This window comes from Rhinolophus hipposideros (genome assembly GCF_964194185.1).
Source record: "Rhinolophus hipposideros genome assembly, chromosome: 15".
NCBI lineage: Eukaryota > Metazoa > Chordata > Mammalia > Chiroptera > Rhinolophidae > Rhinolophus > Rhinolophus hipposideros.
Genome location: NC_138061.1, coordinates 61802491 through 61817117, shown reverse-complemented (window position 1 = coordinate 61817117; position 14627 = coordinate 61802491). Strand labels below are relative to the sequence as shown.

General features: G+C 57.7%; 2 protein-coding genes across 9 annotated transcripts in view; both read right to left on the bottom strand.

The window, feature by feature from the left end:
- Positions 1-2128, bottom strand: part of LDB3 (LIM domain binding 3) — a 61602-nt gene extending 59474 nt beyond the window's left edge. For 3 of the 6 annotated variants that reach the window (XM_081074665.1, XM_081074668.1, XM_081074666.1), the window contains exons 1-2: positions 1222-1382; positions 1004-1119 (exon numbers count right to left, since the gene is read on the bottom strand). In XM_081074665.1, coding sequence (XP_080930791.1) covers positions 1004-1096 — 93 coding nt within the window. In that variant the 5' untranslated portion in view covers positions 1097-1119; positions 1222-1382. Of the gene's footprint in view, positions 1-1003; positions 1120-1221; positions 1383-1566 lie in introns of those variants that run through there. The other 3 variants (XM_081074669.1, XM_081074667.1, XM_081074670.1) reach the window with 2 other exon arrangements.
- A 1977-nt stretch (positions 2129-4105) lies between these two features.
- Positions 4106-14175, bottom strand: OPN4 (opsin 4; the record flags this gene model as incomplete). 3 transcript variants are annotated; one of them, XM_081074308.1, is made up of 10 exons in its annotated part: positions 4106-4134; positions 5972-6227; positions 7404-7587; positions 8534-8641; positions 9522-9686; positions 10086-10257; positions 10905-11108; positions 11452-11585; positions 12728-12873; positions 14032-14175. In XM_081074308.1, 10 exons carry the CDS (start codon positions 14173-14175, stop codon positions 4106-4108), a joined length of 1542 nt encoding a protein of 513 aa, XP_080930434.1. The 3 variants fall into 3 exon arrangements, with proteins under 3 accessions (XP_080930434.1, XP_080930435.1, XP_080930436.1); XM_081074309.1 differs by having other exon boundaries at positions 4116-4154; positions 6084-6227; positions 11452-11602; positions 12712-12873; XM_081074310.1 differs by having other exon boundaries at positions 4116-4154; positions 6084-6227.
- Between the last annotated feature and the right edge of the window lie 452 nt (positions 14176-14627).

The following is a 14627-nucleotide window of genomic DNA, read 5'->3' as shown; positions in this document are numbered from 1 at the left end:
ACTTGTGGACAGTCCCTGTGCTCGGCTAATGTTGCCTGAATATCTACTATGTTCTAGGCCCTGGTGTAGATGCCGAGGACACAGCAGTGGTTAAAATGAAGTCCTTTCTCATAGACAGCTTCCTCTCGAGCAGATCTAGCTTCTCGACTCTCTAGGTTTCAGTGTCCCCAGTGGGACAATAGAGTTACTGAGACATTGTCCAATATTCTGTGACATCTGCATTAGGCAGTGCTGTTCCCTGATCACAGACACTGCAGGACATGGCTCATTTTCCCAGGTAAGCATGGGGAATAAGATGTGAGACAGGCAGAGCAGCCATGGATGAAGGGGTCGGGGCTTGGGCAGTGTGGGAGGAAGGCCTAGCCTCACGAGGCCAGCAAGTACAAGGTCCCTGGCAGACCCAGGAAGGTGTGTGTGTGTGTGTGTGTGTGTGTGTGTGTGTGTGTGTGTGCACGGGGGTGGGGGTGGGGGCTGTTATCCTGGCTCTGGGATGAAGTAGATGCTGGAGCCCCGTAACCAGCCCAATCCAGCCCCAAGTCCTGACAACCGAGCTCAGCAGTCTGTCCATCTGTTGACCTGCCCTCCTGTCCCCTGCCCTCTCCATGCTAGGAGTGCTCTCTCCCCAAGGTAATTGCCCACTTCCAGGCTTGAGGGCACCCTGAGCCCACCCTGCTGAGGAAGAGCTTAGGAAGGCTGCTCTGTTCACCTGTCCGCTTGCCATGAAAACTTGGCACTTCCTTCTCTGCTCAGAACACCCGCCACTTGCCCATGACATTTCACACTCATAACACGCTGGCCAATTCTGGTGGGCAAACAGCTGTGGCTGAGACCAGGGGTCTATGGTTGGCAGCATCCAGTTGTGTCCAGTCCCAGCCCCCAAACTGGAGATCGGGTACGCTCTGCTTTTCAAGAGTCTTGAGGAAGACAGACGGAGGGACACACACACCCCACTCTGAACATGCCAATCCCTGAGGGCACTCTGCCGTGGGCAGTGCCCACTTACCCGGGAGATAGTGAGGGGCATGTTGAAGTCCTTGCCTCCCTGTAGGCGGAAGCCCCAGGGGCCAGGCCCCGTCAGGGTCACACTGTAAGACATGCTGGTGCTGACAGCCGCGGCCTCTGCGAACAAGAGAAGAGTGGAGTGAGAGGCCCGCAGGCGCCCCCTCCCCAGCCCATAGCCCTGCCCCTGACCCGACCCCCGACCCCCGACCCCAGCCTTGCCTGCTCTGTCCTTTGCTGCCCAGCCAGGCTGTGTGGAGCTCCTGAGAGGCTCCTAAGAATAGCTGGGAATGAATGCCATCGACACTGATATCTGCCCTCTGCTGCGCCCATAAATGGACTGTAACCCTACACTGTGCCCGCCCGCCGAGGCCTCCCAGCCCATCCACCGTGACTCACATGGCTAATATAGCCCCTGGGGAGGGGTGTCCGGCACCCAGTGACCCCCAAGGGGCAAGATAGGGGACTGGCCAGGTCAGTGATAAGGCTGTCCCTCCCTGCTCTCCTCTCCTTGCCGCCTCTGCCCTCTAGGAAGCCTAGACGCACACTCTCTGCTGTTGCGCTCACCCCTTTGCCCAGAAGACCAGAGCTGAGCTCCCTTGAGCAGGGGCTTTTCCGCTTGGCTTATTGCTGCCCTGTGCTTCCTGATGAGAGGTTGACCTGATCCAGTGTGGAGCCCTGAGGGTCCTTTGGACTGAGCCTCCAGCTGGTCTGGGCAGAGCTTTGGCGCAGGAGACTAGTGACTGGCCCAAGGTTGTCCAGCCATAAAAATAGTCGTCATAATAGAAGCAGCTCTGAGAACAGCCAACCTCAGTTCCAGACCCTTCATACCATTGTCCCCTCAGATTTTGAGAGGCTGCTGCCTCGGCAGGAACCGAAGTTCAGAGAGGTTAAGTGACTCTTCCAAGGTCACACAGGGAGTGGATTCAGGCCACACTGGAGCCTGACCTCATTGCCATGGGACTCATGCCAGATAACGGGCTCCCAGTGGCCATAGGTGCCTCCCAATGCCAGGACCTGGTGGGGGGTTCTGCCTGCACCCCTCAGCACAGACCTGAACGCAGGTCTGGGGCAGAATCCTCTAGGGGCCTGGTGGTTGTTCCTGGCTCTCCTGTCTCATTTGTGCTCTGGAAAACTTGACGGCAGCATGGAAAGCTACAGCTGCCAGTGTGGCACGCCAGGCCCCTGTGCCCTTTGCGCTGGAATGGCAAGGGGCAGGGAGGAGGGGAGGAGATGCCATTTGCTCAGCTGCTGGGACACAGGGCCAGAAGAGGCAGGGAGAGGGTGCGTGTTCGGTGTGTCCAGCCTGTGACCTAGACACAGTGTGTCCTGGGAGGGGGCCTAGGCCCCTCTAGACTCCTGCCAGTGTGATCTTTGGGCCAGGATACTTCCAGAAGCACTCCCCACAAGAGACTTCAGACCGTGGGAAGTCCAGAGATCGATCAAGGCCCACCCTGGCTCCTGGCTGGGGAAACTGAGGCTTGGGGAAGGCACTGGGCTGGCTGCTCTTTGGCCTTCCCAGAGGACTCTGGCCTGAGCTGGGGCCCAAGTACTGAGTGCAGGCCTAGGTGTGAGTAATTTTCCAGCTGCCAGCATCCTGCCTCTCACCCTGGGACTGGCATATACAACATGCAGGGGAGAAGGAGTCCCCACATCACAGGCACATTTGGTAACTTTCCCAAGGTCACAAAAATGTAAAAAGTAGAAGCTAGAGATGGATCCGCATTCTTTCTTCTACTTCACCACCTCCTCTGCCCTGTTTCATGCAGACCAGCCTGTTCTCCCTGCCGGGGCCTGGCCCAGGAGACCAGCAGCTTATGGCCAGCACCCCATCCTTCTCCCATCCCATCCCCTGCCCCCCCTCCAGGCTCCATCCCATCCATCCCTGACTCCAGCCTTATCCCGCTTTCTAGGGAGGTCAGTCCTGCCAGGCTGAAGAACCATCAGCAGGGCACAAGCAGTGTGGGGTAAGGAAGGAGAGGGAATAAGAGAAACCCTAGGCGAGGCTGTACCTGGTGCTGCAAGCTCTTTCTCCTGATTTAGGCACCTGCCTGATGCCTGATGCTGCCTTGGGGAAAGGGAGGGGTGGTGAGAAGGATGCTCTTAAAGGGGAAGGCCAGCCTCCCTCTCTCTGCCTCCCCTGGGAGACCCAAGCCAGCCAGAGAGCAGCTGTTACCCAGCAGCGGGGCAGTAGGCACTTCTCATTAACAGCAGTTCATTAGGGAGTGGGAATGGGGGCCAGCCTGGTCTTTGTCCCTCCTCCACTCTGCTCCGGCCACAGTTTGAGATGGGGCTTCAGGAGAGTGTCACAAAGTAGGGAATAGAGGGAAGGAAGGAAGAGAAGCTGATGTGGGCGTCAGAGGGCAGGCCTGGGGCTTCTCTCTCGTTGCAGCAACAACAAATAGAGACCATGCTTGTCTGAGACCTTCTTGGCTTTTAATTTTCCTATACCCCATCAGAGCCACACAACCCTGGCATGAACGCAGACCACCGATTTGCAAAAAATCACGAGTACAATGTGTGTACGCATGTGCCTGGTGTGCATGCAGATATATACATATGGGAGAACGTGCCTGCAAATGTACGTGTGCACAAACGTGTGGACTGAAGTGGAAACAGTACACTGAAGGGAGAAGCCAGAGGTGAGTAACAGTTTCCAGCGCACGAAGGTCTGTGCTCAGCTTCAACTCCTGGCTGCAGGAGACGCAGGGCTCAGGAGACGCAGTGCTGGCTTTTCTGTGCCAGTGAAATGTCCGGCCTGGGTGCAGATGCAGCTCATAAATAGCTGGTGTGTCCCCCAGAGCCATCACCATTGTCATCACCTGGACAATCACAGCACACAGCATTTGAGGAGAAGCAGATGGCTCCGGGAAGCAGAAGGGCCTGGGCTCCACTCTTCAGGCTGAGCCTGGGTTGCAGACCGCCCAGATGAGAAGTGAGAGCAGACCTCTTTGCAGGGCAGGAGTCTTGTTTGGGGAGCGTAAATGCAGCATACCATGGGTGACAGGGCCACTTCCAAAGCCCACAGTCTCGTGGGGGTAATCCTGGGTTTGTGCGAGTGAGGGGTCGTGAGGGGGCTGGATGTGTCCCAGAAGAAAAGGAGAGCCTAGGTTACCCTACATCCTGGGGTCCAAGCTGGGGAGCTGTCCCTTGGTCTAAAAATAAACAGCACACATCTGTTTAGCCCAAGGAGTGTCGCTGTAGGAGCAGTCTCTCAGTGACCCTCTGTGTTTAGGGCCACCCAGTGGTGAAAGGAGGTTTCATGCAGGGCCAGGTTGTGTCCTGGGTCAAGGATGGGCCTTCTTCAACACCGCAGGCAACTTGGCCTGCAAGACGGAGCCAGCAGGTCTAAGCCTGCCTGCAGGACATCCCCTGGGATGTCCCCCAGGCTCTCAGGCTCCAGGGGTCCAGACTGAGCTCTCCTCGCCCTACCACCCAGGTCTCCACTGCCCTCCTCTTCCACATGCCTGTGCTTTGGCCCATCCCCTCCCCCTGATGCCGAAAATGCCTCATCCCTTGCCTGTCCCTACAGCACTGGCTTCCTCTGGTCTTCTCCCTCCAGCTTATGCTGTTCAACCTGTCCTTCCCAAGCCACTGCAGAGGGGACCAGCTTCCCTGCAAAGCTCATCCAGCCCCGCTTAGGGCCCCCACTAAGTCCCCTAAGGGCTCCCTGTCCCCCAGTGCCATGCCTGGAGATGCCTCTGGCCATTACTCCTCCCACCTCCTGCCCTTCTACTTTCTCCTACAACCCCACTGCCAGCTCCCAGGATCCCTTTGGCTGCTTCTGAGGTCACAGAGCAACATTTTATTCCAGAACACTGAGCTCCGCTGTGCCCTACTGCATTCGCACAAGCTGTTCCCTCATCCTGGACCTCTCAGCACCCCCATCCTGTCTGGCAATCCCTACTTCACCTCCACCTTCCCTGGGGAGCCCACAGGGACTTGCCTCTGCTTTCAGCACCCTGTGCGCTAATACCCTGATGGCAGTGCTTATCACACATTAGGTGACTGCCGATGTGCTGTCCCTCTCTGCCCAGCACCCCATCCCAGCCCAGCACTCCTCCCAGGACAGGCATCACGCCTTTTGTCATTGCCTCACCAGCTTGGAGGGCACAGCTGGACCTCTGTGGCCAGGCACAGTGTCCAGGCTCAGAGCTGGGGAGTGAACCCTCCTGGGGCTGGATCATCATGGAAAAGTGCTCCCGGGGACACTGATCTGGGGGAGGCAGGGCTCCACAACTGTAGGGAGCAGCCCAGGGCTCCCCCTCTCTGAGACCCGCAGGGGAGCAGCCTTGGGAAAGGAAGGCGGGAAAGTGCCTCTGACGTTGGGCTTGCTGGGGCAGCCCCTGACAGCCCAGGAGCTGGGGGTATTGTGCAGGTGTGAATGGAGGGCCGGGTGGGAGCTGTCAGCTGAGGGGGAGGGGCAGCCTTAGGGCCTGTGCCCATGGCATTTCCAGCGTTCCAGAATATGGCCTTCTCTAATCGCCATCGCCATTCCGTTCCATAGGCACTTGGGCTGACAGCTGTCTTCTTTTAATAGCCACAAGTATTCTGGGTGACATCCTAATCTCAGGGCATTCACAGCGAGCACACACAGTTTACAGCACCCCCACCAGGTATGCATGCCCAGCCTCCAGTCACACCGAGAGGTACACACCACCCATACTTGGTCACACACACAGCTTCGAGCAGACATGTTGGGGCACACTCAGTCCCATGCCCTGTGGTGGCAGAGAGCATGTGCCGGGCACATGGTCACACATTCTTACACACATGCAAACACGTATAGCGCAGCATAGCCACCACCACTGGTTTCTTGAGTACAGTCAATCACACGCTGACACACACAGCCACTCAGGGGCAGTCATAGACCACACTCAGGCCTGCTCAGAACACCTGGGAGTCACAGACCCCCACTCCTTCCAGGCAGGCAAGGGAAGGCTGGGAGGTGCCGGGAAGAGGTAATTCTCACAGGGCACTGGGCCTGCCCAACAGAGAACAAGCTCCCCTTTCCTGGCCACTTTCTGGGCTACTTGCCCCTTGTCTCTACCCTTTACAGATTGGCAGGTGCTAGGCCCAATCACCTTCCTTGGAGCCTCAGCTTCAGATCCCTGGGGCTTGAGAGGGGCCTTCATTTCCACATCCTCCAGGCCCAGACTACAGGGCGATGGGCCACTCACTTGCGGGGCAGTCCCCCATGTAGCTGCTGCCTCCGTGTCTGTCCAGCCCTGAGGAGATGGGAGAGTCATTGTGAGGTGAGAGGGGCGTCTGCAGTCTTGCTTCTGCCCCCTCTCCCACCAGGCCTTTCTCCACCCTCCCCAAGATAGTCACTGTGGTGAGGCCCATGACATTGTTTGCCGGGTTCTAGTCACCAAATCTCTGCAAACCGAGTAAATGTGCCAGTGTTTTGTGTGTGTGTGTGTGTGTGTGTGTGTGTGTGTGTGTGTGTGTGTGTGGTCTAAAGCACATGGGATGGGTCTATCTTCATGAGGGTCCAGACCTCTGTTAACAGGTAAGAGTCCCTTCTGATGTCTTTTACTACAGTTCCTGTGGCAGCTGCTTCCTTGGCCCATCAACTGAGACTCCCAGGGATGGGGGCAGTGGGAAGAGGTCAGTGGAGGTTCTCAGTAAGGCCCACAGTGGGCCCTATAAGCACAGTCCGGAGGAGCCTGAGTGTGGCTGGGGACAGGACCCCAGGCTGCGGAAGCTCTCCTGGGGACAGCAGGGGGCATCACAGCTTCAGGCCCTAAGGAAGGGTTGGCAGGCTGATAGGTCCCAGGACTGACAATGGTAGGGTCCGCATCCACCCATGGGCACCCTCACCAGACTTGGATGTAGAGGCGACTGTTTTCCCTTTCAGAAGAGGACATAGAGCCTGAGAGGGTGAGTGACCTGCCCAAGCTCACACAGTGAGTATATGATAGAGCTGAAGCTTGAACCCGGGCCCCTGACTCCAAGGCCGGTGCCCCTTCCTCTGTATCCTATGGGCTCTTCAAAGCTTCCGGGAGGAGGGGGCTTAATGCTCTTAGCAAGGGATCCTGAGCTAGCTCCTGTCTATTTCTCTGGAGGCCATTTAGGGCCAGAAATGCTAGTCTTTTTGATCTGTGCCTCTAAGGAATAGTGCCAGCCCGGAAGAGTTGGCCTAGAGTTGGAAGACCCATGTTCAGTCCTGGCTTTGCGGCTGGGTGCCTTTGGGTCCACCCATTGCCTCTCTGGCACTAGTGCCCTTACCTGTCAGGAAGGATGATGCATGGAAAGGCCAGAGGGAGGTTGGGAGGGGCTCTTCCTTCCAACATCCCAGGGTCCTGAGGGTCCCTGAGTCTCAGAAGCAACCCTGCCCAGAGGCCTGAGACTAGCCTGGCTGAGGAAGGGATGGCCAGCCAGGGAGGGCCCAGCATCCGTACCACGTCACTCTCAGAGCCCAGAGACGCCTGACGCCTCCGTCTGGAGATCCAGCTGAGGTCTGAGGTATGGCTGCTGCTCAGTGTGGACCGGTGAGTGGAACGGTAGCTGGTGTACGGGCCAGTGCGCCGGCCTGACACGCCGAGCAACAGCCCCAGGCAGGGCAGATGCTGGGCTATGGCCATTCTGCAGGGACAGCACATCTGGTTAGAGCAGAGGGGATGGGCAGACAGATACAAGGAGATGGGGATGGATGGGCAGACTGATACAAGGCTAATGGGAATGGAGAGAGAGCCACTGGGGAAATAGGGAGGTTCAGACATTGGGGTGACGAGGACAGACAGAGAGGTGATACAGTAATGGGAATGGACAGAAAGACACTGGGAGTCATGGGAAGTGATGAGGAAGGAGAGACAGGTGCTGGGGTGAAGGAGTCTGACAGGCTCACAGGGTTGGGCACGGACAGGCAGATGCTGGGGCCATGAACATGGAAGGGGAGTCTTAGGGTAGCAGCTTCAGCCAGGTGATTGGTTCCAGCCCCCAAGTGGCTAGCCCAAGCCACATCTCTGCAAATGGGGACCTCTGAGCTGGATAGCGAAGGCCTGCAGCTGGCCTCAGCAGGGCGGTGAGTTACTGACACCACCAGGCAAAATGAAGCACTGAAGGCCCTCTCGTGGGAGAGGCCCGGTGCTGGGACTTTCAGCAGAGGGCACTCGGGGCCAGAACCATCCCTGGGCCTCTTCCAGGAACCTTGAAGTGGAGCTGAGCTCTCCCTGCTCTGGTCTCTCCAGGATGTTGCTCTCTGGGGGCTTCTTCTCTTTATAGGGGGAAGCACTGCTGATCGGCCATCATGGCTGCCTTTTGGCCTTGACTCCGAAATTCCCTAGTTAGAACTGGACACTGCCCTGATATCCCTCCAAGCTGAGTCCCCCAGAAAGCTGAAGCAGCAAAGGGGTCACATTGGCTCTAGACCCCACCCAGTGTCACTGGCTGCTCCCAACTGCCTGAGGCCCCCGCCCAATGCATACACGAGAGACAGGAAAGATGGTGGCCTCCGTCCCCATTCACAGGCCCAGGACCCCCAGGACCATGAGGGTGGGCCTGGGGACCTGGCCCTGGAGGAGGTCTGCACCTGTACTTGGGGTGGGTGATGGCATAAATGATGGGGTTGTGGATGGCAGAGGCCTTGGCGATGACAGCTGGCACCGAGTTCATGTAGGGCGTCAGGACATGCGAGTACCTAGGACAGAGAAGCCGTGTTTCCCCCCGCCAGCTGGCCCTCCCCAGAGACTCCACAGCCCACCCACCCTCTCAGGAATCTTCCTCTAGGCCAGACCCTGCCAGTGGCAGAGCCCAGCCTGCCCCAAACTGTCATGGCCAAGTAAGCCCCGTGGGACGGACTTCAATACCAGGGAGAATTCTGACGTGAGGTGACGGGGAACCAGAGAGCGGTTGAGGGGGGAACTGGGAGGAAAACTGGATCCCATGCTGCCAACAATAAACCCTCTCCAACCCCAATGGCCCTGGCCCTCTGCTCAGTGCTCTCCACGCCCCACTCCAATCCCAATGCCCATGGCTCCCCTGGCTCTCTGAGAGCAACTTCACAGAGGGGCCCACAGGGGACCATTCCTACACAAGGTCTCATACCCAAATGCTTCCAAGGATTAATAGCTCTCCCTGTCTCAAAAGTGTTTCTGAAGTCTAGCCCACATCCACACTGCTGCAAATGTCAAAGTCCCCAGCCACTCGTCACTAAGGACTAAAGGGCAGGAGGTGAGCAGAACCCTTGGCTGTGTGCCCAGGTGAAGAGAGTACTAGAACCTCAGGGAGAACCATGGATTCCCAAGGAATCTGGAAGGACCTGGGAACCCTGCAGCCCCTTAGGCCAAATCCAAGGTGGCCTGGAGCTCCTCCAGCCTGTGTCCTAGTGCCTTCAGGAACCAGGCAGGCTCAGCTCCAGTGGAACAAACATCTCACAGCAGGGGGAAAAGAAGGCTGTGAGGCCAGACTTAGGGTGTGAGGATGGCTGGCTTGAACTTGGGCTGGAAACGGAGAGGCTGCCCCGGGGCCCCCTCCCCAATACCTTCTTCCCCAACCCCAGCCCCTTAGCCATTGCTCACCCAGCAAAGGCCATCAGGGCCACAGTAGAGTAGGGGGCCCAGGACAGCACGAAGAGAAAGATGACCAGCAGCACAATCTTGGCCATTTTCCACTCGCTCTGCAGCCGCTGCTGTTGCCTGGGCAACTCACTGAGGCCCTCACAGGCCCCAAAAGTCTGGAGAGCCCTAGGAAAGATGCAGAGTCTGGGTCTGACCCCACTTGGGTTGCAGTGAGTGCCAGGGTCATGGCCACTGTCAGGGAGCCTCCCTGGACCTGGCCATCCCTTCCAGTGCAGGCCGCCCTGACACCCAGAAAGTTCTCCATTATATCAAGCCCAAGCAGCCCCCCTGCGGTTCCACCTGCAATGTCTTCTCTGCCCCCCAATCCCCCTGACACGCCTAAAGGCTCCGTGCTGAGAAGACCCTGTCTCCTGAGATTTCTCTAGGCACCAGGCTGTGCTGGTCTCAAGACACCTACCCCACAAGCACAGGTGCTCAGCTTGTCTTTGCCCATCTGGAGCTGGGATACCGGTGCAGGGGCACGACCCCCTCCCATCTAGCCCCTCCTCCACGCCCAGCTCTTACTGGCCTGTCTCCCGGATGGCCCTGAAGATAAAGATGTAGCAGTAGATGATGACAAGCAGAGGGAGGAAGAACACGAAGCAGAAGAGCAGCATGGTGTAGGCGCGGACCGATGGTGTGAAGTTCATGTAGTCCCAAGAGCAGGAGGTCAGCAGCCCCTCGGGCACATAGGCACCTGGGATCCGGGGGCAGGGGCTCAGTGTCTGGGCAGTGCTGCCTCAGGCTCCTCATCCAGCAGGGGCTTTGGATGTGGGCTCTGGGATCCTGACAACCTGGCCCCAGCCCCAGCCCCAGCCTTGCCCAGGGAACTGAGGAAGCTGGGGCATGTGGAGGGGAGCTTTCTAAGCCAGTTCTGGCAAGGGCACCAGCTCAGGAGACAGCTGGCAAAGCCCACTGCTGCTGGTTCTTGCCAGTTTGGAGTAGAGCCCTCACCAGAGTCCCAGGGTCCTACACCCCCAGGCTTCAGCCAGCTCCCTGGTCCTGCCCCAGAAGGACGGGTGCCTCGCTGCTGACCTTCCTAACTGCTGAGGCTTCACACCCTAACTCCTGCTGTCTGACTCACTGCAAGCTCAGCACGTACCTATTACTTCCCACCACCCTGGAACCACACGGTCTTCCCCTAGGTATCGAGAGATGGGAGCCCAGGTCATCCTCTGATAGCTGATGGTGCAGCCTCAATTTCCCCTGCTGCTAGTCATGCTCCCTAAATGCCCATCTTCCTGAGGCTCAGGCAGTCTCCTGGCTACTCCTGCCAGCTGGTCAACCCAAGTCTACCAACCATCCCTCCCAGATTTTATCCTCCCCTTCCCCCAGACCACTTACTCCAGCCAAAGAAGGGTGGAAGACTCCAGGCCAGGGCGTAGAGCCAGACCCCCAGAAGGACAAGCGCTGCCCGCCTCTTGGACACCACCCCGATCGCTGCCAGTGGGCGTGTGATCACCAGGTATCGGTCCAGGGCGATGGCCGTCAGGGTAATCATGGAGGTAATGCCAAAGAGAGCCCCACAGAAACCATAGAACTCGCAGCCTGTGGGCACAGCTTCCTGACCTGAGCCCTTGGCAGGGAGCCCAGCAGGTACCCCAGGGGAGGAAGGATCTGGGGATGGCCTATACTCGGCTCCAGCCCTCACCTCTCAAGAGAAGAAGGCTGAGCCCCTCTCCACCCAGCCTACTTTCTGCATCTGACAGAGGTTGGCAGAGGCCTCAGGACTGCAACCTGAGTCTTCCCTGTTGCTCACCGATGGGATGAGGGCGGCTACCCACTCTGCCAAGGAAGAGCAAATCACCTCCTTATCCGGGCCACCCTGCACTGTGGGCATCCCCTGCCACAAACCTCCCCCCTCCAGCAAAAGGGAGCCGTGAGTGTCTACCTGCCTCCCCAAAGAGCCACCGTTTGTAGAGGCTGCTGGCGAAGACAACGGGGGCCTGGGTGAAGGACATGAGGAAGTCGCTGACCGCAAGGTTGATAATGAACATGTTGGCAGGCGTCCTGAGGCCTCTGCTCCTGTGAGGGGTGGGAAGCTGTCAGCAGGTGCTAGGCATGCACACATGCACATGTGCACACACGCCCATGCACACGTGTGCATGCACACAGACATGAGCCACTGGGCCATCTCACTGCTCGGCAAGTACCAGCTGAACAGCTCTGGTGCCCAGCAGTGCAGCCTGAGAAGTGAGACCCTTGTCTTTTGAGGGTGGTTCCCTCAGAATGAAGCAGAGAGCAATGCCTCCCCAGAGCTTTGCTCAGCCCAGCAGAAGCTGGGTTAGGATGGTTCTTCTCACCCTCTGTATGACCCATACCCTCTGCTTGGACACATCCTCATTTCTCTGAGCCCCTCCAGGCCAAGTTCTCCTGAGTGGCTTCTCCCTAGGCTTCTCTTCCCATGTAGCCAGACTGTGCCTCCTTCCTTCTCAGGCACCCTCCTCATTCCCCTTCTTCAGGATCACGGTCTGGGCCCTGCTCAGCACAGCTGTCTCATTTGTCACCCTCGGGGGTGGCAAAGGTCAACGGAGCTGGCGATTCTGCTCCATGGACCAGGCATTTTCACAAACTTCGTCTCCTGTAATAATCCACCTTTGCATCTACCCCCACCCCCACTTTCCAGATAAGAACACTGAGCTCCCATTTATAATGTAGTTCACTCCAGATCACAAAACTCAGTAAGTGGCATAGCCAGGATTCAAATCCATTTGCCGAGCACTGCACATACGTGAACTTAATCATTACATTGACTCCATGAAGTAAAATACAACTCCAGTTTGCAGACAAGATACATGGGCTCAAAGAGGATAAATGACTTGCCCACAGTCATTCAGCTAACAGGTGACAGAGCCAAGGCTTCACTGGTCTGCCTGCCTGTCCCAGCCACTCAGCCTGCGAATAGGGCAGGTATAGAAAGAAGGGGTAGCTGCTGAGGGGCTTGAGGACTCAGGGCCCTGGTGCCACTTAAACTGCCCTGGAGTACCTTTTAGCCCCTTCCCTTCCCTGAAAGATTGAGGCCTGGGCCTGAGACCAGTGAGGGCTTGGCCCTGGCCTAACTGCCCAAGCTCCACAGTGCCCTACAGAGCTAGTGCCAGCATTCCTGCCCTGTCTCTGCATGGCTGGCCACCCTCAGTGCCCAGGCCCCAGCCCCACCAACCAGGCACCTGCAGAAGGTATAGATGACTGTCAGATTTCCCAGCATCCCTGTGAGCCCCACCAGCAGGATCACGGTGCCTAGAGTATAGTGGGCATGGTCCGGAACATCGACCGTGGGGAAGGGGAGCCAGGCAGCAGCCTGAGCCCCAGTGGCCTGCGGGGAGACAGAGAAACGGGCATCACGAATCCTGTCACCTTCAAATAGCCCTGAGAAAGGAGGGTTAGTGTTCCCGGTAAGGCAGGTGAGGACACTGAGGCTCAGAGTGCCAAAGTCACTTGCCCACACAGCTAGCAAGTGGCTGAGCTGGAATGGAAATGTAGGTCTCCCTAAAGTTGAGCCCAAGCTCCTACACCGTGGCACGGAGGCAGAAGTCTTCTAGGAGCCGGCTCAGATGTCCTGTTGGACAGACCGACACATGTCTGGCAAGAGGGGACATGGCAGAGCCAACTCTTAGGAGGGTTCCTCTCTGCTATATGGACCTTGTCCCAGGTGCCAAGACACTCAGCAATGGCATTCCAGGGCCCTTGATTCTTGGGCGGTGGAGGGCAGTGGAGCCCCTCTCCTCTGGAGTCCCACTCCCTCCTGAACCTCAAAGAGGTTGTATTCTCCCAGAGTATAATGGGGTAGGGCTGGCATGAGAGAGAGGGAAAGAAGTCCCCTTTAAAAGGAAAGGTTAGGCCTCCCAGGGTCATTGCAGGGAGGTCATGACACTGTGAAACCAGTATAAAGAGATTTAAAGACACCTCCCTCTCAAGCTCCTTTCTTAGTCTCTATAGCTATTTGCCCTAACCCCTATCGCTACCGGAGCCTTCCTATCCTGTCCAGCTCCAAGGCCAGCATCCCTGCATCCTGAGGGTGTCCTCAGCCTTCCTCCAGTTAATGGGTATGGCCTTGGGGCTCTGGCTAGAATGATGGAGACAGCAGAATGCATCCCATGCCTCATTGTGGGCTGGACAAATCCAGAAACCCAGAGTATGCCTTCTTCTCTGGAATGCTCCATGGGGCACCCACCACCCTCAGAAAGGAGTGGATGCAGTCAAGGACAAGCCTGGGCCATTCCAGCCCTTGTCCTTCAGGGCTGGCCTTTCTATTCCTCAGATGCCCTCCTCAAGGAGAAATGTTGCCCACACTCTCTTCCAGTGGCCACTTTGTGTAGGGCAGGCTCAGAGAGGTCCAGCAATATGCCCAAGGTCCCACAGCAGAGTGCAGGCCTTTTCCATCTCCCGATCAAAGCCCCTGTGTGTCCCCAGGAGGGGGATCAGAATGGGGGAGGGAAGGCTACATGCCAGCACGTGCTCGCCCCAGGCTTACCGTGGGACTGACGGACAGAGGCTGGTCCAGGCTGGAGGCGCTGCTCTGGGAGCTGTCCCACCTGCTGGGTGAGGCTGGGCTGGCCACGCAGCTGGGTTCCTGGGCTGGGGCTGGTGGGACTCTTGGCCCCGAAGGAGGGTTCATCCTGAGGTGGGGTGGTCCTTTCTTGAGCCCACAGAGAAGACAAGAGCACAGAGCGCTGAGGGTGTTAGCTGCACCCAGCGTCCTGACTTTCCTCCACACCCTGCCCAGTCTGCTGGCCTCCTGCTCCTACAACCAGCGTGGACCCAGCTTGAGGCTGCTGGCTGCTCTGTGTCCAGTGAAGCACAAAGGAAAAGACAGTGTCACAGTTATGGCGACTCACAGCCACAGGGTCTGTCTCCACCTTTAAGTAGCAGGACTGGGAGTACACATGCCCAGTCACTCGGTGCCACCCACCCCCCTCGGACACAGGTCCCTGATGATGGTGGGGTGTGTGCGTGTGTGTGTGTGTGTGTGTGTTTGTGTGTGTGTGTGTGTGTGTTTCAGGGGAAATTTTAGGCTCAGACTCCTGGACATTGGGCAGAAGGCTTTTTGTCCTCCCCTCTGACTGGGCT